We start from the raw sequence: 24501 nt of genomic DNA, 5'->3' as shown, positions 1-24501 counted from the left end.
AAAGTGCAAATAATTGTGATTCCTGGCCAAATATTGTAAAAGATACTAGGAAATAGTTTTAACATCTTAATAATACCTTTAAATAAGAAATAGATTCTGACAAAGATATCTAAAATGGTACATTGCATGTGACCCAAGAGACAAAGAAGATGAGTGCTGAGGAGGAAGGAGGGAGAGAGGAATAAAGAACAGGAGAGGAGAACAGGACAAGAGAGAATGGAAGGTGAGAAGGAGGAGGAGGGAGGAGAGAACACAAGGTGAAGGAGTATGTTTTCACTGACACAGTGACCTGGTAGCATGTTACCTGGAGTCTAATCAGATAAACAGCCTCGAGCCAGCGGAGATTAGAAAGCTTTCGGAATCGAAGAAAAGCAAGGGATTAGAGGGAGGGATAGAGGAGGGCAGGAGGGAGCGGGATTACAGCACCATGCGAAGACAGGATCAAACATAATCCCTGTGAACACTCAGACCTCCATCTTGGTTACTGAGAGAGCGAGAGTGAGGATTTACCCATCAGTCACCTCATCAGTACACCGTTCCCCAGTACAATGTGTTTATGAGCAGTCTGTTCGCTCTGTTGCAGTGTGTGTGTGTTTTTATTATAACGCATTAGTATTATTTGTCAAACATTCTCAGAAAAAAATTAAAGGTACAAGAGTTGTTATTGTACACCTTTGTACCCATTTTAACCCAAAGTGTTCATATTAGTACCTTAAAGGTATTAGTACCTAAGTGTACATATTTGTTCATAAATGATACATATTAGTGTAAGTTTTTAAGAGCTACTACCCCATTGTACATGTACTGAGAGTGTACGATTACATTATTATACTAGACTTTCTTTGGAAAATGTGAGTAAATGTAAAATTAATTGACTTGATAGCAGCATGGTGCCAGTGGTTGCTAACGCGTCCTGGGTGGTTTCTAGGTTGTGGCTATGATGTTGTACTTTTGATACTAGAACATACAAATTATTTGTTTTAAGGTCTGCTTCCACCAACTAGAACTGAAGAAGCCAGTCAGTTCCTTTGGAAAGAAAACAGCATGATTTTAATCGAGACACGGACAAATTGTTTTTGAAAAGCTACCATTCCCATAGGTATCAAACTTGTTAATATTCACAGATTTTTCTTGGGTAGATGATAAATGTTTTGGTTAGTAGACAGTATTTTAGGGCTTTTATATAGATTTTTTAAAATATATATTTTATATTTAAACCTAAAGCTTACTGTATTATATTTGATGGAAAATTTGAAAATTTTGAAAACTGAATAATCAAAATGATCAAAACTTTGCTGAAATACCTGTTGTGTAAAATCTTCTACATTATATCTTCATCTGATTGATATAGTTCATTATTTTTTAGAAAATAAAAAGTCTTTTACGTAATATAATTGTAAAAACTTTCACTTTTAGATTGTGGTTCATCTGTCTTTTTGCTGTGAAATCATTAATGATTTTATTAAACTAAGTGTAAGAATAACTTTTATATTGTTTGTAATATTTCAAGAAGAACATTTACTTGATTCAAGAAACTCAAACTATGTTAAAATGTGAGTATCAAATATGAACCATCAGGCTTTTGAGGAGTGTTTCTTTATTAATCTGTTAATTATTGTGTTGCAAGGCATTACATTTGCCCCCATAGTAAAAACTACAGAGCTTTGATCATAAAACTAAGCTAAATTAATCTGTTATTTACTAAGTGGAACATATTTGGTACAAAACAGATTGAATTATTTAGCCTCAACACCAAACGATATGTCTGGCGTAAAAAAATTAAAAAATAAAAATCGGTGTCAGTCTTCATGTCAGGCTGCAAAGCAACAAAATGTGATTATTTTAAAGGGGGTGATTATTTTCTGTACCCACTGTATATATTCTGTCTCATTGTTTTGACAGATCAAACCCGTTGTAGCGATTGGATTGACTCAGCCCTATACCCCCATCCGTTCACTAACTGCATTTGCGTAGTTTAGGGTCAGAATGTCAGGGCTGTTCCTATTAGTTACCGAACACGCATGAGAGAACACTTGTTGAAAATCGAAAGAACTTAACAAGGCAAAAGATGTTACAATAGACATCTTTTATATCAAGGTTATCATCCATAAAGTGTTTAATAAGGGAAATCAACTCTTTGGCTGTTATGTAATGGGTGGAATAGTTTCTTCCACAGGCGTGATGTTTATTTCATGAGAGACAGACATATGAGCGCATGAGAGGAGAGATGAAAGAAAAATAGTAGCAGGGGGCGCAGCAGGCCAGTCTGCTGAACGAATAGAAATAAACAGATTGAATCAGAAACGATGCAACAAGAAGAAAAGGAGAAAAGCAGATCTCCCAGGACCTCAAGCCTCAAGATGGACAGAAGAAGCAGACAGGGATGAAACGGTGAGGGAACAACGGATGGGGGAGGAGGCAGCAGCATTGAACACAGCACTCTGTTTGCTCTCTGGTTGTTCCACTAACCTACTTACTGTAAGCTTCTCTCTGTGTTTCATAAGAGCGCTGCCAGAGAATTGCATCACCAAGCTATTCCACACACAGTCGCTCTCTTGTCATCATTGCCATTTAGGATTTTGAAAGATGCACAGATCAAATGCACATGGAGGCACATGTGGATTTGTGATTTTTGTCTCACATATTGGCTCATTATTTGGTGCCCAGGTGCTTGGATTGTGTTGATAGAATGTGGAACACATGCTTTTGGTTGTCTGAAATGTTCAAATATAACTAATCTCCTTTGCAACTATTAAGAGTTTGACAATATTTCATTTAAGAAGCTCTAGACTCTAAACTAAAGGGTTAATGCTCACCCTCAACAATAAATGAATAATGAATAATTAGTCTGTTCAAGCCTCCAGCAGGCCTCCAAGGATTACATAACCATCTGCCAGTATTATAGGACCGGCTCTTATTTATACCTTTTGGCTGAGGCATTTCTTCTGCCTGGTTTGATTAATAAAATGGCCATTTTGCAGAGCAATCCTGTCTCTTTAATGGGTGTCTGTTGGCGTGTGCATTGGAAAGAACTGGCATTGATTATATAGTTTTAAACGCAACCAATATTTAAATGTGACATTTCAAATGTTTCCAGTGAACTGTACACTGTGAAATGACTCAGTGAGGTAGCTGATATTAGACAAGCCAAGCCAAGGCTTATTTACTCCAAGTCACCTTCATTTTTGTAGTGCTTTATACAATAGAGACAGACATTTAACAGGAAAGTAACATAATTAATAATGACTTTAAAGGGATAGTTCTCCCAAATATGAAAATTCTGTCATCATTTATTCACCTTGCACTTGTTCCAAACCTGTATTAATTTATTTCTTATGCTTAACACAAAATATATTCTGAAGGATATGTCAAAAATCACAGAGCTGATGGTAGCTATGGATTTAATATTATTAAAAAAAAATTAATAAAAAAAATATTAATTTATAATTTTTTATTATTTATTTATTTTTGAATTAAAATGTAGAGAACTTTTGTAAATGTAAATATTTTTATTCGTGGACAATGTAGCCTATAGAAGACTTGTACAAAATCTCGATAAACTCATTAATTAATTGTAATTAATTAATCAAATAATGTATGCTATTATGACAAAGTCCGTTGTCCTCTTGAAATTAGTTTACATTAAATTAATTCAGTTTGACTGTTACAATGAAAAAATCACTCTGAATGACCGACTTCTAGTCCCACCTTAAGCGCTGACTGGATGCGCGTCCCCGTGAGCAGTGCGCGGCAGTGAGATCATGCGAGAGTCCACGCGGCTGAAAAGTAGGTTAGCAGGATAGAGTGAGAGGAGAGGGAGGACGACGACGATTCATACCGCATCGAGAGCGACTTTAGTTTTTTGAAGCGCAACAGTAGACCTTACTTTGCGAATTTACTTTGAGGAGCTCTCTTATATTTTATTTTCCTAATAATGCTCACATTCGGAACTGAAAAGTTAAATTTAGGTAACTGTCTTATGTTATCTACTTAGTCCGAACAATATTACTCCGCAGCCCATAAACTTCGGAGAATCAAGAAACCGCGGTCAAAATGAGAGGTAAGATACTCGGAGCACTGCATAACATTGAACTATTACGCCGACTTTGCATTTTGCTTATAAAACGCTCTTTAAACAGTTTTTTTTCAGCATATAGCTATAAAAAATGTGTGCACATATGTTTAAATGCACTGCTTTCCTGTCACAGTCGCCGCGCGGTCACTTGTTACTTAGGAACGCGTTTTTGGCGTTCCATTCTTTGTCAAAAGATACAGTGAATTCGTTGTAAAATGTAAAAATGTATCAAAATCACGGCAGGTCGTGATTCTGGCATGTTTGACAGGTTTGTTTGTTTTTTAAGTAATGAGAGTCAAATTAGTGGAATGTTTTTCTTTATCAAGTAAACTTTAATGTTTCTGTAAACACGACTTGTTGTGAGTTAAACCCTCGCTTTATGCGGTTCTTGCGATATTTTGTTGAGTGTAAATGTTGGAGATGGAGGTGTCGGCTGCGTGTTGTTGTTTTCGCAGGGCAGCATGGCCGGCTGTGTGTGCGAGCAGCGCTCGAACCTGCTGTTCTACTGACCTAGTTATGTCACTGAGCATTACACAGCATTCACAGCAGGGGCTGACTGTGGGAGAGATAGAGCGCGAGCGAGGGGAGGCGCTTTGCCGGAGTCGTGCAGACACATGCGGTCTGTTGGTGATGATGGCCACCGCCTTTGCCTTCCATCATGAACTTGAGTTTGAACTTGAACTCCGATCTTGATCTAGAGTCTAGACGATAAACAATCTCAACTATTTATGTAACAAATGCATGCACAATGGTGACTTTCTGTAAATTCTTGTCGCTAAACACACGTTTTAATTATGCATGAACATAATATGCAAATATTAAACACGTAGTTGCGTGGATTTAAAAAATCTATTATTCTATTTACATTGTATATTATACCGAAATATGTGATGGATTTAATTACATATAACATTAATAAAAATGTAGTTATTACATGGAAATGTTTATTGTATTATATATTATTTTATAATAAAAATGATTGAGAACTCCAAAATTCAGCAGATTATTTCTCAGCAGCAAATATTTATGTATAATGATTATAAAATAAATAACACATTGCTTTTCCAGACAGTTTCCACTCTGTACTTTCTTTCCTCTCACATAGTGGAATTATTAAAATTCTGGATCAAAGCGTTTATTAGTTTATAATTAAATGTAATATGTAATTAAATTATTATAAGCGCCACTCTGCACTTTCTCTTTTTTTATGTGAAAATGTTATTCATTCATTCATTCATTTATTCTTTAAAATATATTATACAATTAAATGAACAAATTCTGTCTCTGCTTGCAAAATCTTAACAAAACAGAATTATTTAGCTTTAGATTATTGGCTTCTTCTTATTCTTCACTTGGGTTTGAGTAAATTTGAAATCCTAATCATTGTTCTTTTTAATTTAACTAATGATCCAAACTCTTTGCCTGTAAGCTCAAAGTGATTCTGTGTCTCTCTCTTTTTGATTGCTCTCTGAACAAATGTTTAAGGCAGTTGCAGGCGTACATGTCCGGACACACTGTTGTGAGGTGGGGTTGTGTTTAAATATACACAGCGTGGCTCATGTTCACAGGCCAGCTGAGGACAGGAAGGATGTAGCAGGTTATGTTCTCTATTGAAAAAGAGCAGATCTGCACTTTGTCAGGAATATTTATTTGTATAAATCCTGGAAGTTTTGCGTGGTCTGTTTTGTGTCATCGATCATTATGTAACTCACATCCTCTCAGTTCTAATAATAAGGCTTCATTTTTATTTAGTCAACACTAAAATGACGATAATCGTTTCATATTAAAGAAAACACACACAGACTAATACATACAGAAAAGAAGCTGTTTTCCCATTTAGAGCCATTAGACGAGTGGATCTTATTTTATAGAATTGCCGTTTTCCTCTCTTACTGTTTAGTTTGGTATCCGTACACCTTTTAAAGTGATCATGACTTGAATGACCTTGGTTTCATGACAACCAGACAGCAGGAACCAAAAGTGACTTACTGACACACTGACCGGCCGTCTTACCAGAAACTAGAGTGTAATTCTGGTCTATCTGCATAAAGTTAATTTCATATTAATTGAGCGAGACCCAGGGATGTGTTATATAAAATAGGTGAGGTGTTAAATCATTGCTCTTTACTCTGGCCTACATATGCCAACCATGTGACCAGAAACCCTTCTTCTCATCACTGTGACAAGACAGACACATCATTGAGAGAAAATTCAATTGTGATTAGTAACATGGCTACCCCTTATTATATGCAGTTCTGTCAAAAATAAAAAATGATACACAACTGTCTACATTTAAAAGGTTGTTTTGTGAAATTTGTTGGGTCATTGGCTCCTTTTGCATTAGCTTGAATGCTTATGCTGAAAATCGGTTGTGCTCTTCTCTTCTCCTTAATCTAATCTGCCATCTTGTGTTATGTCACCAAGTTAGACTTTACTGCTTAACACAGTATTCTTTTCTCAAAGCTGATTGGATTACAGTACCTGTACCTAAACACAGATAACAGTCGCTGCCACTTAAAGTGCATTTGAACCTTTTTCCTGAATCGCCATGCACATAAAAACATTCTTCATCTGTCTTTATTTTTTGTTTATTCTCCATTATATCACACAGATGGCATTTAGAACGTAAGAGGCTGTGGAAACTAAAAGATCATGATCCCTCAGTGATGCTAATATGAAACAGATGAGTACATTAGATATTTTTAGGTCAGGATTCCTCATGAAGTGCAATGGAAACTCTTCAAGAATCCCTTTTAAATTTTTTTACTGTTTTTAAATGGCTAATGTAGCAGGCTTAATAGTTAATAGTTAATGTTTTTTTATTGAATTTATACAATTATTGTATAATAATTTATATATACATATATGTAAATTATATGTATGTATGTATACACACACACATGTTATTTTAAATGGATAGGTTTTAAATAGAAAAGCCATTATTAAAAAAAATTTTTTTTTTTAAAAAGCACCTCTGGAAAAGGCTCTCAGCTAATCAGATTCAAGAACCAGAAATAACTGTTTTGCGTACATTTTATATATATATATATATATATATATATATATATATATATACACACACACACACACACGTATTGTGTATTAATGCACTTTTTTGGGTTACACGTGTATAATTAAATATATAAAATAATGTCTTAATAAAAAGTCAAATGTCACAAATGTCATGCCTTCTCATCGAAACCAGCTCCACCTTAACAAAGAAAAGGGAAAGGCCTATTCAAAATTACATGCATGAAGATCCGCCCACAGCTGCCCTCCCCTTTTCACTGAGAAAGTATGTCAGTAGGACAGCGAGTCCACATGGGCACACTGCCAGGCTGAATTGAGTGACACTGAGTCGGCCAATCACAGACACATCTGCCCAAACTTAAACCAATAGGCTTTGAGAAGTGGCAGGGAGGTGGAACATCTGCATTATTAGACTGAGCAGCCCTGAATTGCGTGTTGGTGGAATGTTTGCAGACGAAGGTTATATAACACTACAGAGAGCGCTACGGGAGGGGCACCCAAGGGCTTACAGATTTTCCATTGCATGCCACAGTGTATCTTGGTCATTGCTTTCAGCTGACAGAGCTAGAAAGACAAAATGGAGGATGTTTTTTTCCTACATAGCGTGTTTTTGCAAGCTTAGTTTCTTCCATTCCACCACTAATTATTGTATAATAATTGTGTTACTATCACAAAACAAATTAATTTTTTTTAATTCAGTGATTTATTAATTCTATGTAAGAAAGTTCATTTTATATATATATATATATATATATATATATATATATATATATATATATATATATATATATATATATATATATATATATATGGGAAATTGATTCTTGAAATTTTTATAAACTTTTTTTATTAGTGTGAAGATTTTAGCTCAAACATTTATCATTAAATATATAAGAACACATTTCTTTATTTAGTTCATTTATTTTTTCATTTATTTATTTATTTAGTATTTGTCAATAATTAAAAGCATGGTTTCATATAAAAAACATAAATGTAATATAAATATAAAAATATTAGTGCTGTTAATCACGATGAATTGCATACAAAATATACTGTGTGTGTGTGTGTGTGTGTGTGTGTGTGTGTGTGTGTGTGTGTGTGTGTGTATTTATGTAAACATGAATATACACAGTAGACACATTATGTAAACAAACTTTTATTTTGAATACAACTAATCGTGATTAATTGTTTGACAGCACAAAACATTTGTTATTACATAATAATTGTGTAATTGTTATCACAGAGCTATTTATTTATTTAGTTTATTATTTTTCATTTATTCATTTATTAACGATTTTTTATTTATGTAGTTTTTCAATAAATAAATATTTGCATATATAAAAACAAATATAATTAAATATGAAAATACGTTTTATTGCATAATAATTGATATCATATTTTTATCACTTTTATAAAAAAAAAAAAATCAATAATTATATACTTATTTATACTCTTTATACTTAAATGTATCAAATTTAATATGGGTTTTATGTCTGTCTGCATGGATGCCAGGTATCTGGTTTCTAAAAGTCACTACACTTTGTTCCACTAATCATATGCGTCGTATCAAGGTCTCATAATACACCTTCAGTCAGAAAATCAATCCTCTGGCTATTTCTGTCCTTCATGTCTTGCAGAGCGTGAGAGACCTCTCTCTGTCCGACTGTAATCTTCATTGGTTGATATTATTTGTGGTGTATGTCAGAATCAGAAAGAGCTTTATTGCCAAGTGTGTGTACCCACAGAAGGAATCTGTTTTGGTGACAGAAACTTCCAGAGCACAGACTCGATGACAAGTCAAAAGTGTGTAACAAAATAAAAATAAGTGGGTTAAAATGAATATGTAAAAACAATACACAATTGACAAAAAGACAGTATGTTGTATGTACTGATGTTCCATACAGAAATCATGCAAGGAAATGTGGATAGATGTATGATATATTTAAGAGTAAGTTCATCCAAAAATGAACTTTATGTCATTAATGACTCACCCTCATGTCGTTCCAAACCCGTGAGACCGACGTTTATCTTCGGAACACAGTTTAAGATATTTTAGATTTAGTCCGAGAGCTCTCAGTCCCTCCATTGAAGCTGTGTGTACGGTATACTGTCCATGTCCAGAAAGAGAAGAAAAACATCTTCAGAGTAGTCCATGTGACATCAGAGGGTCAGTTAGAGATTTTTGAAGCATTGAAAATACATTTTGATCTTAAAATAACAAAGATTAGGACTTTATTCAGCATTACTGAGTGAGTAAGTTCAGTTCAAAGAGGAAGTGGGCTGGGTGTGAGGGGTACAGAATGATTATGCCAGCGCTTTTACTCACTCTGGATGAATACAGTTCTTTTTGCAAATGTGCTTTTCTTTGTGTATCATGAAATAATTTTCCTTTTAATTCTTAAAACAATGCTTGTTTTTTTGTTTTGTTTTTCAGCTCAAATTGAGGTTATACCATGTAAAATCTGTGGTGACAAATCCTCTGGGATTCACTATGGTGTTATTACATGTGAAGGGTGCAAGGTAAGAATTCTGCCTTAATACCCCAATGATTACAATATCATATTTTCTTTTTTTTTCCTTACCCTACATGTGCACTTTCAAAATGACCCTTTTGTGCTCTGTCCCTCCTTATGTTTTACCCAGATGTTATTAGTATGCATCTGTTTTCTGGCTCAGTATATATGACTTTCTGTTCGTCATGTGGCACCAGGGTATACCAGGTAACCATGTTTCTGTTTTGCAGGGGTTTTTCCGCCGCAGCCAGCAGAACAATGCCATGTACTCGTGTTCACGGCAGAGGAACTGTCAGATCGACCGAACCAACAGGAACCGCTGCCAACACTGCCGTCTGCAGAAGTGCCTGGCACTCGGCATGAGCCGTGATGGTGAGCCCAACGAACACTAAATATTAGGAACCATGACTCGAATATTAGTACTGTATGAGGAGAAGCAGGGTCAAAGGCAGCTGAGGGGGACTTCATGTCAACAATTATGATTTTTGCAACTACATGGTATTATTCAGTCACGATTTGAGCCTGATTTGATTCACGTAAAGGGGAAATGTGTGAATGATCTCTTTAAAAACAAAAACCTGTGTCATCATATATTTTATTTATGAATCGTCTAAAAGGTGCTGTAGGGAACTTTTGTAAAAAAATATTTTTTACATATTTGTTAAACCTGTCATTATATGCTGACAGTAGAATATGAGACAGATAATCTGTGAAAAATCAAGCTCCTCTGGCTCCTCCCAGTGGTCATATTGCCATTTGCAGAAACTCCATCGCTCCCGGTAAAAAAACAACCAATCAGAGCTGCGGTCCGTAACTTTGTTTGTGTTCAAAATGTAGAAAAATGTATATAATAAGCGAGTACACCATGAATCCATTTTCCTAACCGTGTTTTTGGCTTGTCCTGAATCACTAGGGTGCACCTATAATAAGTGTTTATATTCAGACTATTTTAGATTGCTTCGGGGGTACCGCGGCGGAGTAACCCAGTACCTTTGTGATTCTTCATAGACATAAACAGAGAGAAGTAGTTCCGGCTACGATGTTCTTCCGCAAGACGCAAGCAGTTCTGTTTATTAACCGCTAGAGCGTCAAAAGTTCCCTACTGCAGCTTTAAATCAGGACTTAGTGGTTTATGTAACAGACGACACTAATCATTTTCTTTGGTTTAATGATTCAGTGTAATAGAATTAGAAGTGTGAATTTAAGACCCCATATATATTGAAGATAAATTAAGAGCTATTTGTTTTCACCCTAGAAATAGAATACATATATTTATCTATATAAACTTCTGTACTGTATATTTGTGTGAGATATTTATTTGAGAAAATATATTTTGAACCAAACAAAACAGTTTTTTTTAAACATTTTTTTAACAAACATGTAACAATTATATTATATTAATGCACTTTACAGTTTATTTTTTTATAGATACAATATAATTATTAATTTATAGCATTAATATTTTGCAAATAAAAAAACTAAACAGTCATAAATACAGTAATAAATATAATGAATATACAATACTGATAAGTATGTTTGGGGTTGGGCAATGTTTTTGAAAGAAACCTCTTATACCAACCAGGGCTTCATACGTTGAATCAAAAATACATTAATATTGTAAAATACATACAATAATATGGTAAAATATTAATGCAATTTAAAATGACTGTTTTGTATTTCCATGTGTTTTAAAATGTAATTTATTCCTGTGATTCAAAACTAAATGCAAATTTTTCATTATTAATATGCAGTCATTCTAATAGGCCGATTTGCTGATCAAGAAACATATATATATATATATATATATATATATATATATATATATATATATATATATATATATATATATTTATCAATTTTGAAAAAAATATTTTTATGGATCCTTTTCTCATGATTCTTTAATGAATAGAAATTTTAAAAGAACAGTATATATTTGAGATAGAAATCTTTATTTTAAATGGAAATTATACATGCCTTTGCTGAAAGCAGTTTTTGCATTCTTACTGAATAAATTATTTCAAAATATTAAAATATATGAATATTTCTTCAAAATAAATAAATAAATAAAATCAGATCTTAAACTTCTGTAAATAAATACTATATATAATGTAAATTATACTAAGTGAATATGCAATACTTTTTTTTCTGTAGCGGTGAAGTTTGGCCGAATGTCAAAGAAACAGCGGGACAGCCTGTACGCAGAGGTGCAGCGGCACCAGCAGCTGTCTCGGGACTGTCTGGCAGGTTTGGGTGGTGGTCTGGCATCACATGACCGTGAAGAGACGGGTGAAGACATCACACACAGTCGGCCATACAGCAGTGGTGGTTCGAGCTCTAACCTCAGTGACCTGGACGACATCGCCACGCTGCCTGACGGTTTGCTGTTTGACCTGCCTCTCACCCCAGAGGAGGCGGGCGAGTACTGCTCTCTGGAGATGCTCGGGGGCGGCCGAGGGTCCGGGAGTGCTGGAAGTGGAAGCTCGTCCAATCAGAGCTCTCCAGAGCCCAGCACAGTAGATTTGGCGGAAGTGAAGCATGAGTATATTCTACCTGAAAACAGTCTTCTTACACACTCTCTCCTGGGATCTCTACCAGACAACTGCTCTCTACAGGACATAGGTGAGCTGTCATTAGAGATTTTCATTTTGTGATCTTGTCCTTTATTCATTTGAATCATTATGCTAATATAACAAGGATAAGATACTGACATTATTTTAATAATAATTTTCCTCCAAATGTTTATTACTATAATACAATGAAAATCCTCTTGTGCAGCTATATATAGTTATTTTTATAGATTATATAATTGTTTATATATATATATATATATATATGTGTGTGTGTGTGTGTGTGTGTGTGTGTGTGTGTGTGTGTGTGTGTGTTTATTTAATTATAATTAGTACTTTTAATATCTATCTAAAGGTATATCTATATAACATATTTTTATACTATTTGTTTGTTATGTCTGTTTGATATATTTATTAATATCTAGATAGACGGATACTAAAGGCAAATGTGTCAATGTGTTGAATTTCTGTTTAGAGCGAATCACTCAAAATGTGGTGAAGTCTCACCTGGAGACGAGTCAGTGCACCACAGAAGAGCTGAAAAAACTCACCTGGAACCTCTACACTCCTGAAGAAACCCGCAGCTTTCAGCTCAAGGTACACCCAGCATTATATCAGACAAGTACATAACAGATACACAAACACAGATGTATTAACAATCTCGGTGCATTCAGTCTGCAGAATGGATGTGGCAGCAGTGTGCCCTGCACATAACAAACGCCATCCAGTACGTCGTGGAGTTCGCTAAACGCATCTCTGGATTCATGGACCTCTGCCAGAATGACCAGATCATCCTGCTCAAAGCAGGTCAGTGCTGTCTTTGTCTCACACGGATTACAGATGAGTAATCCCAGATTATACAACCGATTTCTCACTCGCATCACCTTATCCACTCAATGCCATGATGTGGCATTTCTGATGTGGCCCTGGGTGGCCGTTCAATCTCTTTATTACTTTAATCACATTTAGTAATGTTCTAACACTCTGAGTGTCATGAGCTTCATCTTTCATGCTACATCTAGAATACTCTGAGAGCAGATATTGACATGGTGTAATTCAGATAATGGCAAATGCAAACACACCCACAAAATTAGTGTTGAGTGCAATTTGCACTAGGCGAGTAATGCAGAATGTTTGGTTGTGAAGGATGCATTGTAATTCACACTAGGGGAGCTTATTTCTGCCACCGAATAAAAAATAAGAAAGGCAATTGTGACTTATTGTGTCACTTTTTTTTTCCTTTAAACTTTTTGTTTCTATCTCACAATTAAGACTTTTTTTCCGAAACATGAGATATAAGCTCAGAATTGTGAAATTTTCTTGTAATATAACATGCATATAGTTTAAACTTAAATTAAGACTTTCTTCTCAGAATTGTGAGGATAAAAAAGTCTGAATTTGCAGATTGTAATTGAAAAAAAAGCTTCCACACCAAACACCTGAAATAATTATTTTTAAAATAACTCGACTGCACTGTATTTGGATATATGTCTGGATAGAATACACTTAATCATTATTTTACAGTCAATCAATGTTTTTTCTGCTTCCAGAGTTGATAAAGATCTACATAGATGCAAAAAACGTAAAAAACGTACAAAAACGTAATGCTCGTGCAGAAGTGATATTTCATAACATACAGTGGCTGGTTAAGAAGGATTGTAAATGGTTACATAAAAAAAGTGAATTTTATGTCAGAATGATGTCCAAAAGATGCACAACTGTTTCGTGAATTCACCCCACAGGATTCAGTTCTGTCCATGTTTTTCTGTGTTCAATTTTATTCTTGATACTTGCACTAATGCTTGTCTCATCTTGTGTTTGTTTCTCCAACATTCTGTCAACTTTCTTTCTTCTATCTTTCTCTGTCTGTTTTTCCTTTTGTCTCTGTCCTCTGTCTTTCCTGTTCCCCCACCATCACGTTTTTTTTGGCCACTCTCTTTCTCTCTATTACTTTTCCAGGATGTCTGGAAATCCTGTTGATTCGAATGTGCCGTGCTTACAACTCTTCAAATAACACAATGTTTTTTGATGGCAAGTTCGCCAGTCCTCAGCTCTTCAAAGCTCTCGGTGAGTGTCCTGATATGTAAAGAATATAATGCATTTTAATGGTTACTATTTCAAAAGTATACAGTATAAGTGGTAACACTGGAAGCCTTTGTTTAATTCATCATAATGGTATTCATAATATACATTGTAATACATTATATCTTTTCCTAAATAACTGTATATAACATTTGAAGGTTTGTTTGTCATGTATTTTAATGCATTATACTTTTCTTAAAGTGCAACAGTAAATAGATAAGTATTGTATAATAACGGTGGTTACAGCTACTCATGAAATCATTCAATGCATTATTAGGTGCATTTAAGGCATAATTAATGCAATTCATGCAACTACTTTTCCAAAGCATTCTATATAAAGGCTTTAAGTAAAGTGTACACAGAATAGCTATGGTTGATTTAAATGTGCAATATATAATACATTCATACTGGGTTCAGGCATCTCATAATTTAATGCACTCCGTTTTTGTCACGGTTTTGGCAAGGGAGGAACTCAGGTGCAGACAGGGATTCTCAAACAAAGGGTTTATTACAAAAAGGGGAAAACAAAACCCACGAGGGGGAAAACACGGAGCAAGGTAAAGACTAAATAACTAAAACGGGACTGGACTGACAAGATAAACAAGGACTCTAAATACTAACTATAAACACTCACGGTAATACAAGGACTTCAGCGGGTACAGCACAATCTCACACACAATCACGATGTAGGACACAGTTGAGGTACAATCACAATGACATCAGAGGTACAATGAACCGACGAAAGACAACGCACACTAGGAGATCTAAATAGGGGAACTAATCAAGACACGACAGGTGTTACAGATAGGACAATCAAGACACGACTAGGTTAACAAGGGGGGCGGGGCAAGGGAACGAGACAACACAAGCACATGGCCCAAAGACAAGGCCATGCGCTTGTACACAAAACATGGGTCTGTCATGATCCTGCCTCAAGACTAGGAAAAAATCAAGGACACGAGGGCAGAATCATGACAGAACCCCTCCCTTAAGGAGCGGCTTCCAGACGCTCCTCAAGGGAACATCAAACACGGGACACGACTGACATGACAGACTGGGACACAGACACAAACCAACAGGACATGACAAATAATAACAATGGCAAACATGAATACACAACAGCAGGGTTGGGGTGACAAATCAAAAAAAACAAACAGGGAAGGGGAGGGGGCGGGACCACAAAGTTCATGGGGGACAGACCAGGGCGGGTGGGAGGGGTAGGAATCTTAGGAGGACAGGACAAAGGCTGACGACGGGGGGTACGGGCAGGTCTGGGTGGTGAGGGGCGGGGAGGGGTCTCGGGACAACTGACCGGGGACATGACGGGAGCAGACAAGGGACGCGGGGCAACACTTACGGGACGCGGGGCAAGACTTACGGGACACGGGGGGACAACATCTACTGGACACGGGGGGACAACATCTACTGGACACGGGGCCACATCGACAGGACACATGACTACATCAGCAGGACACGGGGCTACACTCACGGGACACGGGGAGACGACATCTACGGGACACGGGGCCACATCAACAGGACACGGGGAGACAACGGCTGGACACTTGGGACTTCTGGGGACAGGGTCAGGGGACAAAACAGGACTGACGGGGACTTCTAGGATTTGGACAAGACGGGACAAATAATCAGAAAAGGCTTTAGCAGCAAGGATAATAGGCATCTCCTTATGAGAAGAGACCGACTGTACAAGAGTCTTTGCTGCAGAGTCGGCCGCGGCTCTCTCCTCCGCTCTCACGACTGCAGCTCTCCTCTTTGCCGGCTCGGGCACGCTCACCGCTGCTGGCTCGGGCACGCCCACCGCTGCTGGCTCGGGCACGCCAGCTCTCTCCGCTGCTGGCACGGGCACGCCAGCTCTCTCCGCTGCTGGCACGGGCACGCCAGCTCTCTCCGCTGCTGGCACGGGCACGCCAGCTCTCTCCGCTGCTGGCACGGGCACGCCAGCTCTCTCCGCTGCTGGCACGGGCACGCTCACCGCTGCTGGCTCGGGAGGAGACAGGGTCACAGGACCGGCAGGCCCCTTCTTCTTCCTCTTCCTCCTCGGGCGCGGTGCAGAGGCTACAGCTGGGTCAGAGGCGGGTTGGGGGAGTTTGGTCTCGGACAGGGCAGACTCGGACGCCGAAGACTCTGAAGCCGACTCCCATGAAAACCGTCTCCCTCGCTTGTTGGGGAGACTGAAGGTAGTGGGAGGTGCCTCAGGACTCTGGGGGGGACTTGCCTGATCCCCCAGGGTTGCCACGGCCAGGACACGACCCTCTGGGACCGTGGGCAGCTGGGTAGGTGGGGACCTCTGGGGCTCCTCCTCTCGCCCGCTCGCTCCGGAACGACCTCCCCTGGTCCCCCGGAACACCACAAGGCGAGAGCCCTCAAAACAATCTCGCTGGCTGGCTGATGCCATCCAGCATTGCCTCCTGTCTGCTGAGTTCCTTTGTGGTCGGTTCATTCTGTCACGGTTTTGGCAAGGGAGGAACTCAGGTGCAGACAGGGATTCTCAAACAAAGGGTTTATTACAAAAAGGGGAAAACAAAACCCACGAGGGGGAAAACACGGAGCAAGGTAAAGACTAAATAACTAAAACGGGACTGGACTGACAAGATAAACAAGGACTCTAAATACTAACTATAAACACTCACGGTAATACAAGGACTTCAGCGGGTACAGCACAATCTCACACACAATCACGATGTAGGACACAGTTGAGGTACAATCACAATGACATCAGAGGTACAATGAACCGACAAAAGACAACGCACACTAGGAGATCTAAATAGGGGAACTAATCAAGACACGACAGGTGTTACAGATAGGACAATCAAGACACGACTAGGTTAACAAGGGGGGCGGGGCAAGGGAACGAGACAACACAAGCACATGGCCCAAAGACAAGGCCATGCGCTTGTACACAAAACATGGGTCTGTCATGATCCTGCCTCAAGACTAGGAAAAAATCAAGGACACGAGGGCAGAATCATGACAGTTTTACTTTCCAGATGCAAACTAGATGTAATCTGTGAAATCAGAATAGCATGCTAACATACTACTTTATTATTTATACTACTGAGATGTTTTTACACAAAATTGCATTACAAATGCAAAATAACATTTTTGGAAGAATCACTAGATACCCTTGCGAAACTAAACATGCAGGTAAGATTAAGTAGTGGTTAAGTATCAAACGTAATGAGGTCATGTGATCACAATGTTGCAGTAATCGGCTATTTGAAATGTGTGCAGTTCCATAATGTGAAACTGTTGGGTAAAAAATAGTAGGCAGTATTCAGTTCTCTAGTATTCCACATCAAACACATCCTCTTTACCTTGTAATGCAAAACACCAGCAGCTCTTAAGAGCAAGAGCAGAGGCGTCATGAATCAATAAGCCACAAGAGCTAATGGGTTTTTAACCCAGTTAGTGAATACAAGCGATGCTCGAGCGAGTAATAGCTCATCAAAGTTAAATGGATGCACTGCAGAAAGCACTCTCGTCACATAATATATCAAATAAAAACCTTTATCTTTGAAAGAAGTTGATAGAATTACTTGTAGATTGTTCCACATATTTTTATTAGCTTTTTTTTCAAATTTTTTTCGTATATGCTTAAAGCATGAAATGAAATTCATCCTATCTATTTTTAATGCATTTTATAGATTTTGTGAACAATTAATCCATGCATTTTTAATTTAATTCTGTATTTTGTAAACGACTTTGTAATGTTTCATTAAAATATCATAATTGTCTTCTGAAAATAACATATATTTAGTGATACTTCAGTTTCATCACAACTTTAAATGCGTTGTTAATGTTATGATAAAATGCACAATACAAACATAGAGGCAAACTATGATATTCATGATAAAGCAATGCTTGAAACTGTGTTATTCTCACAAATAACCTAAAGCTTTGTACCCAGAACATCTTATAATTTCCTTCATAATTATTGGAACCCAGTAGATCCATTAAATAATTTCATGCTAAATAAAACCAGATTCTGTGCACATTTAGGCCCTCAATGGAAATGTAATTTGTTTCATTGTCTTTAGCATGGTAACCAGCATGTGCATATCTTTGTAGGGTGTGATGACCTGGTGAACGCTGTCTTTGATTTGGCTAAAAGTCTGAGCCGTCTTCAGCTGAGTGAGGAGGAAATGGCTTTATTCAGCGCTGCGGTCCTGCTGGCTCCAGGTGAGACTCTCACACACGTCTGCTACCAATTTAGAGTTTCGTTCCCTGAAGCAAAGGTTTATAAAGCTGCTTTTATAGGCTTTCCGGAAAAATTTGCACACAAGAATAAAAACCCCTCTGCTCTGTGTTTGTTTGGCGCTCAGATCGGCCGTGGTTGACAGAGTCTCAGCAGGTGCAGAAGCTCCAGGAGAAGGTTTACGTGGCTCTTCAGCACAGCCTGCACATGAACAGAGCCACTACTGAGAAACTGGATAAGGTGACGAGCCATACACGCAGAGCTCATTACAGATAAACAGTTGAACTTCAAGAATATTTAAGAAAAAATTATTAAAGCACTAATATTATGAATCAGCCAAGGAGAGTAACAAAACTAACAAAACGTTCTCAGTCAATGAATTTCAAGTCCTAAAATAATTTGTGATTTAGTGAGTTATTAAACTGATTTGTGAATAAACTGTTTTCAATTTTGATAATAATAAATGTTTCTTGAGCAGTAGATCAGCATATCAGAATGATTTCTGGAGGATCATGTGACACTGAAGACTGAAGGAATGATGCTGAAAATTCAGCTTTGCATCACAGGAATAAATTATATTTTAAAACAGATTTCAAATAGAAAGGGTTAGAAAATAGAATGTTATTCTAAGTACCATATTTTTCGGACTATACGTCGCACCTGAGTATAAGTCGCATCAGTCCAAAAATACGTCATGATGAGGAAAAAAGCATATATAAGTAGCATTTATTTAGAACTAAGAACCAAGAGAAAACATTACCATCTACTGCCGCGAGAGTAAAGAGCGCCCTCTGGCGGCTGTATACTTTAATGTTTTCTATTGGTTCATTTCTCTCGGTTCATGTCAAATTCATTTTGATAAATAAGTCGCACCTGACTATTAGTCGCAGGACCAGCCAAACTATGAAAAAAAGTGCGACTTATAGTACAGAAAATATGGTAGTAAAAATTTTCATAATATCACGTGTGGCTGTAGTATTAATCACACGATAAAGGAGTAGAGTCTAAGAAAGTAATTTTAATAAATCCACAGGGAGCACAGAACAACCACATGGGCACAAAACATCCAACATCATTAATACAGGACAAAGAAACTGAGAGGAACACCGCGTCCTCACGCCAAACAGTCCAAAGGAGGAGGTTGGGTGGGGGTTCAGGAGGAGGATGAGGCACAGGCGAAGGGCAGACAAAAGGGAGAGGACACACAAGAGTTCATAGAGCCAGGGCAGAGTAGACACTGGGAGAAGCCAGGTGGAGATCGACCACCGTGGAGTCCCTGGAGGGGAGGAGCCATGGTGGAGGTAGGGCTGTCGACACCTGGGGATCGACTGACGGAGATGGAGCTGAGGAAAAGGAGCCCAGGATGGAGACGGAGAGCCGCAGAGCCAGGGTGACATCGAGGTTCTGGAGGGCCAAGGTGGAGCAGACAGCTGGTGCGAGCTAGGCAGAGGCAGGTATCCGGAAGACTGTTGGAGCCGGAGGGACGGTGGAGCGATTGGGATGACAGGCACCAGTGGAGATCAGGGAGCTAGGAGCCAAGGCGGAGCTGATGGGTCAAAGGGCCGAGGTGGAGATTGGGGACCCAAACGCCAAGGTAGAGAGCTGGAGACTGGCAGACCCGAGGCAAATCAGAGAGCCTGGATGATGCTGACTGAGGGTGAGCTGAGAAAAAGCAGAGACAGGGCTGAGGAACTGGCTGGTTTTAGGAGAGGAGGTGGGGGAGAGAGGCTGGGCAGAACCAGCAGAGACTCTGGTATTATCTCCCCAAACCAGTCTATTAAATCCACATTAAAAATATATTTTAGTTTTCTCATTTCCTCATAATATCCAGAGGCCAGTTGCAGCTCATCCTCGGAGGTGGGCGTGTGGGTGGGACTTCCCTCCAAGCAGTTGATGTCCACTATTAAACCCAAGGCGATACACAGTGTTACCGGCTCACGCACCTGGTCAGATGTGCCTTGAGGCTCTGGCTCCAGGGCGATGATCCGCACTGTTGCTCTTGTTTGCGATAGCTTGTTGATCACGTCGTGCTCTGGCTCTCCATCTGCGGTGGGCTCAGGCAGACGCTCTGTATAGCTTGATGGTGATGGCTGGCTGGGCTCTGGATTGGGAGTGGGGCTGGAGATGTCCTCAGCGGGGCAAACAGAGTAATATTATCCATTATTCTCCAGCACCTACTCCACAAATGCAGCAAAACTTCCTTGAGGACCTTCTATGTGCAGGCTAGCGCAGAACCAAAAATCTTACCATCTTCCCGGGCCACTCACTGTGTATTTCCTATTAAGTCAGCCTCGCTCCGGGAAGGTGCTGAGATTTACCAGGTTGATAAAGTCCCTTATGTGGTCCTCAAGGGAGCAATGCTCCATGCAAAGGAGTTGGACTGTTGGCAGATGCATCAGGGAGGGCTTAAATAACTGGAGGAAAGTGATCATTGAGAAAAGAAACAGGTGTGGAGTTTATTGACAACTAAGAGAATAGATCAACAAGGAAACTCAGGAAAACAGGAATTCAAAAACTTAAACTGCAGACTTGTTACAATCACATTTTGACTGTATTTTGGATTGAATATAGAAAGACTTCTTGTGTTGCCCCTAAACTTTTGAACAGTAGTATATCTTCTGTTCCACTGTTTGGTTGATTTGCTACTACTAAATAGCCATGCAAAAAGTGTGTTTGTGCTACAATCCAAAGGACAGGCTTAAGACATCCAGTATTTTTAGTTTGTTGTCTGAAGTGTCTATCTATTGTGTTTTGCAGATGGTGTCCAAACTACCGCAGATGAAGTCCATCTGTAACCTACATATAGACAAGCTGGAGTTCTTCCGTCTGGTTCACCCAGAAACAGCCTACAGCTTCCCTCCTCTGTACAGGGAAGTGTTTGGCAGTGAGATCAACTTCCCTGACTCCACCAACAGTTAGAGAGAGTGGGGAGAAAGAGGGAGATAGTGAGGGAGGGAATGACAGAGTGTGAAGGGGAAATTACAAGTGAGTGTTAAGGAAAGAGATGCCATTACATGTAAAAACAGCATTTCAACCGAACACCTTTGAAAAACCTCCAGGGAGAATCCTCAAGTCTGTTGCAGCACTATTAGCATACATACACACACAATACACTATAAACATACACCCTTAACCTGCTGCGCATACACTCATACACAAACATTAGGGCCAACAAAATATGTCAGATTCGACCACACAAAACATTTTCATTCATAATGGGATTATTCCTGGAGTTGCGCTCTCAAATCCATTTTTATTTCATGGAAAATATCTTTTATGTACAGATGTATGCTTGCAAAGGCTTTAGTCCCAACTTAATGTCTAAGCATGGCACTATTGCTTCTGCATCTGTACACAGAGATATTTAAAGGAGTTTTATAAGAGGTCTTATCATTTTAAGAATTTAACAGGATAAAACTCTTCCACATGAAAATTCAGGAGAGCACAAGACTGCAACAAACTTATTATTCCCTGCTGAATCACTCTAAAAGCACTAATATCAAATTTTTTCCTCCCTCTCCCCTCACTTTTTCGCCCTCAGACGAATCATGAATGTATCCCAAAAGCACTTATTTTGATTTGAGACCGAATGTACACAATGCACTTTTGGTCATGCGTTATGCTTTATGAGACTTTATGACAATCCACTTGGAAAAACAAAACAAACAAAAAAACTGGTGTGCCCATATTGTTAATTAAAAATGAAGGGACCAATGTTACCAGTACTACAGTAACATTCCACATTAAATACAAGTCAAGCTCATTTCTCAGTTTAAAATAGCTATATTTTTAATTGTTTAATTTAATAATAATCATTAGTAATCAATAATAAATAATTTTGAAAATAATATATTTAGACAAAATAATTTTCAAAAATAATTTTCAATAATCTCTGAAAATGAACAAGTATTGAAAGAAATGCACTTATAGTGGAAGCCTAGGGGGCAGCTGTACAGTTATAAAACAGCTGTTCATAACCTTACAGTTCATAACTGTATCTGATAGCATCTGAGTTTAACTTGTATTTAACCTTGAATATTCCTTTACAGATATTTAAACAAACCAGGTTTTATTCATCCACCTGGTAATCACAATAAGTGTGCAGTCATAGCCAAACATTTGTGAACAACTTGTTTTGTTACAATAACACAACAGCAACCACACAATCCTCACTTTTACAGTTATTTACATGACCTCATACCTCATATTCAGCTGAATTTGTCACATTTAGTACAGTATTAGACTCTAGTTAACAACTTCTGAGTGCAACAGTGTTTAGCATTAACACGTAATTATATGCAAAATGTATTCAACAGAATACAGTCTTCTATATAAAGGGTTTGCAAATGATGGCATGACTATAAAGAATAGAGTGCATTAGTGTCCGTACAATTTTTCAGCAGTGTTGGTTTTGGAAGTATTTTTTTTTACCCCAAAGTGATTTTGCCTTTGTTAAAGTGTTACAAGCCATGAGCCAAACCAAAAAGCTACAAGGAGAATTACTACATAACATAAAAAAGTGGCAAAAACACAGGAACAAGATTGTATTAATGTCTTTAGTGAGGATTAAAACTCATGAAGCACCGCGACTGACAATCAATTTAATGATGGTGAAATAAAAAACGATTCATTTAAAGTTTTGGACTGAATCAATAGAAACAGTATATTTTAAGTTTATTTCAAAATTTGCACTTACATGCATAAGTATTTAAGTATTTTGACTCATGTCATTTGCGTTCCCTTCAAGCTCTTTTGCTGTGATTTGTTGGGTGCGACTGATTGGTGTGATTGTCTGCACAGCATCATGGGTAATTGTTCTCATTACAAATTCCACTGTTAAATAAAACTGTCCACTATTTTAAACATAAGCTGAAATAATGAAAAAAGTTGGTTGTAACAAAATAATATACAAACAATTAACAACCTTGCCGCTCCAAAACAGTTTTTACTTCCAGAACCAGACTGCTGGCAAGTACAATATTTGACACAGTTGTTCCACCCACACATGCTCTTGTTTGCTCAGGCACATTTTCACAGTGTTTGGTGCTGCACCTTATTTTTTTATTTAATTTTTTTTTTTAATGCAATGAGAAACCTCAGTCCAACATCCCCTTCCCTTGTAAATGCCACTTTAGAATAAGAAACAGTTAAATGTTCATTTAATTTATATGGACATTTCTAAAAGATTATTTTGAATAGGAATGTTAATAAATTAGAATATTTAGTCAAGAAAGAGAAAGAACGGTGGAGCAGGAAGAGAGATAGAAATTATAAAAAAATGAACAAGCCAGGACTTTCATCAGCCGGCTTTTGAGTGCCTCCAGCATGTGCATGGGATTACTGGATACAAAAGATGAACTGGCATGAATTTTGTTCCGGAACTGCCCTCCACAAGTGACTTAGATGAAACACTTACAGGAGACGGACAGTTATTCTGAGCCAGGCTGGATGGCTTTTCAACATTGTTCTCTGGGACACACACAGAGCTGGGATGACCTTGATGACCCCAGTCTCATGTTAAGAGAACCTTCCTCGTATGGGATCACCTGTCTGATGGTCTTCAGATGCTAAAGCATTTTCACAAATCGAACGAAAAGAACAAGAGAAGTAGAGATTCAATCAAAGCTCAGTCCAGCAGGTTTCAGGTACAGATGCAACTCGTGGCCAGTGTGGTTCCTGTTTTATTATTCTGTAAATTGTTGATTGTATCTTCTTTTGTCCATTTCTGTGACCCGGATCGCATTCTTCCATCTTATTTTTCCGTACTCATGCACCAAGACATCGCTTCTACAGAGTTCTCCACTACTCTTTTGAGTCATGGTTGATGAATTTTTTTATAGTACTACTATATATACTACACAACTGGTTTTAAGCGCTTGAGATGAACGAATGAGCTTGTATTTTGTATGAAAGATAAAATATGATTTGTATCTCGTTTTTTTAATGAACAAGAGGAAATCTTGTCTTTTTGTTCGCCCAACATTACAACCTCTCACGTCAAGGAGTGTAGCCTGCATTTGT

The 24501-nt window shown here is 38.0% G+C and overlaps 1 protein-coding gene across 2 annotated transcripts; it reads left to right on the top strand.

The window, feature by feature from the left end:
- Window positions 1-3780: 3780 nt before the first annotated feature.
- LOC113113394 (nuclear receptor ROR-beta-like) lies at window positions 3781-24330 on the top strand. Of its 2 annotated transcripts, XR_003293576.1 has the most exons (11): window positions 3781-4060; window positions 9540-9625; window positions 9849-9990; window positions 11770-12237; window positions 12661-12782; window positions 12860-12992; window positions 14145-14252; window positions 18354-18464; window positions 18608-18720; window positions 19514-20137; window positions 21238-21375. XR_003293576.1 is itself a non-coding variant. In XM_026279562.1 (10 exons), exons 1-10 carry the CDS (start codon window positions 4054-4056, stop codon window positions 21397-21399), a joined length of 1452 nt encoding a protein of 483 aa, XP_026135347.1. In that variant the 5' UTR covers window positions 3781-4053; the 3' UTR covers window positions 21400-24330. The 2 variants fall into 2 exon arrangements, 1 of the variants encoding a protein (XP_026135347.1); XM_026279562.1 differs by lacking the exon at window positions 19514-20137 and having other exon boundaries at window positions 21238-24330.
- Window positions 24331-24501: the final 171 nt, after the last annotated feature.

Source organism: Carassius auratus, chromosome 2 (genome assembly GCF_003368295.1).
Source record: "Carassius auratus strain Wakin chromosome 2, ASM336829v1, whole genome shotgun sequence".
In the NCBI taxonomy this organism is placed as follows: domain Eukaryota; kingdom Metazoa; phylum Chordata; class Actinopteri; order Cypriniformes; family Cyprinidae; genus Carassius; species Carassius auratus.
This window is presented reverse-complemented; position numbering and strand designations above follow the sequence as displayed.